The 1,636-nt window shown below is 64.8% G+C and overlaps 1 protein-coding gene across 1 annotated transcript; it reads right to left on the bottom strand.

The window, feature by feature from the left end:
• Positions 1-123: 123 nt before the first annotated feature.
• Positions 124-1,512, bottom strand: H696_02108 (hypothetical protein; the record flags this gene model as incomplete). The annotated part of the gene is made up of 5 exons (XM_009496006.1): positions 124-188; positions 283-508; positions 643-962; positions 1,066-1,164; positions 1,272-1,512. 5 exons carry the CDS (start codon positions 1,510-1,512, stop codon positions 124-126), a joined length of 951 nt encoding a protein of 316 aa, XP_009494281.1.
• Between the last annotated feature and the right edge of the window lie 124 nt (positions 1,513-1,636).

Here is a 1,636-nt window from a genome sequence, read left to right as displayed (position 1 = left end):
GAGGGGAGAGAGAGGGGAGGTAGAGGGGAGGTAGAGGGTGAGGGAGGGAGGTAGAGGGGAGGTAGAGGGTGAGGGAGGGAGGTAGAGGGTGAGGGAGGGAGGTAGAGGAAGGGAGAGAGAAGGTTAGCGCAGGGTCTCATGTGCCCCAAGACCGAGGCCACCACCGGAATGCATGCTGGCCGGGTGGCCTGCAGCGAGCCCAGCGTGCCCGGGGGTGGGCATGGGCAAGGGCTCGTCGGGTGCCCAGTGTAGAGGCCACGGCTAGGAAGGTGTCTCACGTACCGGCCTGGCTCGACTGCCGGATGAAGGTCTGCTGGGAAAGGCCGATCGAGACAAGATCCCCACCAAGGGCCGAGATGTCCTTCGGCAGGCAGTCTCCGGCATAGGCGAACAGGACGTCCTTCGGGTTGGATCCCAGGCGGAAGTAGATGTTCAAGCCGTCCTGATACTTGCCGGCGCTCATGTGGGACGCGGCCCCGACGAGTTCGGCGCGCTGGAGCAGCGCGATCTGGCCATGCGACGAACCCATGCGCCCGGAGGGAGATCCGGCAAGGGTCCCAGGGGAGGGGGAGCAATCAGGATGTCAGTGCCTGTGTGGCGATGGCCACCGTTGTCGCGAGGCCCCCGGGGGCAGTGGCGCACTTGCTTGCTCTTGTCATCCCACTCGACGCTGTTCAGCAGGGAGATCGCATGGGGGATGTGGTCCATCTTCAGCGACCGGAGAACCTGCGACTGGAGGTCGGCGCAGTGGATGCGGAAGGCGTCGTTCACCGTGACAAAGAGCGGGCCGCTGCGGGTCTCCGTGGTGAGGAGGATGTTCTGATCGCCGGCCAGGAAGCGCCCGGGGATGGAGTTCAGCACCGCCGCCGGGAAGGGAACCGTGGTGATTTGTTGCTGCAGCAGCGACGAGAACACCTCAATGGTCGAGGATGTGATGGCAAAGATGTACGGGTAGGAGAACCCTGCGTCGAGCAGCGGGGGGAGGATGACGAGGGGGCGGGGCGGTGTTGGTCAGTGTGAGTGCGCACGGAGGTCGGGGGCACAGCGTCGCCGGGAGAGACGCACCGAGGGCTTCAACGCGGGCGGCTGTGTTGACGGAGAAATACTCGCGGTTGTTGTCGGCGGAGAAAAGGTGGAAGTCTGCGCGAGACACCGGTGTCAGAGCTGGGTAGGCGGGCATATGTCGTGTGGTCCCCGGAGCCGGGGGAGGGGAGGGGGGCGAGCGGTGTGTGTGTGTGTGTGTGTGTGTGTGCGTGTGTGTGCGCGCGCACTGTTGTCGATGTACACGCAAAGGCGGTTGTGCGTCCGGATGAAGAGCGGCCGCGGGGTGTTGTGTGACGTCAGCGACGTGAGCTTCAGCTTGTCGCTGGCAGACGCAACGTTCTTGTCCGCGGTCAAGGTCTGATCCAGCCGGTGCAAGTGGATGTCCTTGGCCGAGGCCATGACGATGTTCGGTCCGATGATGCCCACCGACAGTAGAGGGACATCTACCGAGAAGGACTGCCAGCACATGTGCGCGTGCGCGTGGGTGTGGGTTTGGGTGTGGGTGTGTGAAGGGGGGGGGGGAGCGAGGAGCCGAAAGGGCGAACAGGACAGCCAGCAGTCAGTACACACCGGCCCAAGGGGGCCAGGCGGG

The sequence above is a fragment of the Fonticula alba genome, assembly GCF_000388065.1.
Source record: "Fonticula alba strain ATCC 38817 unplaced genomic scaffold supercont2.3, whole genome shotgun sequence".
NCBI classification, from domain to species: Eukaryota; order Rotosphaerida; family Fonticulaceae; genus Fonticula; species Fonticula alba.
The sequence above is the reverse complement of the archived record's forward strand: the minus strand, read 5'-3'. Positions and strand labels throughout refer to the sequence as shown.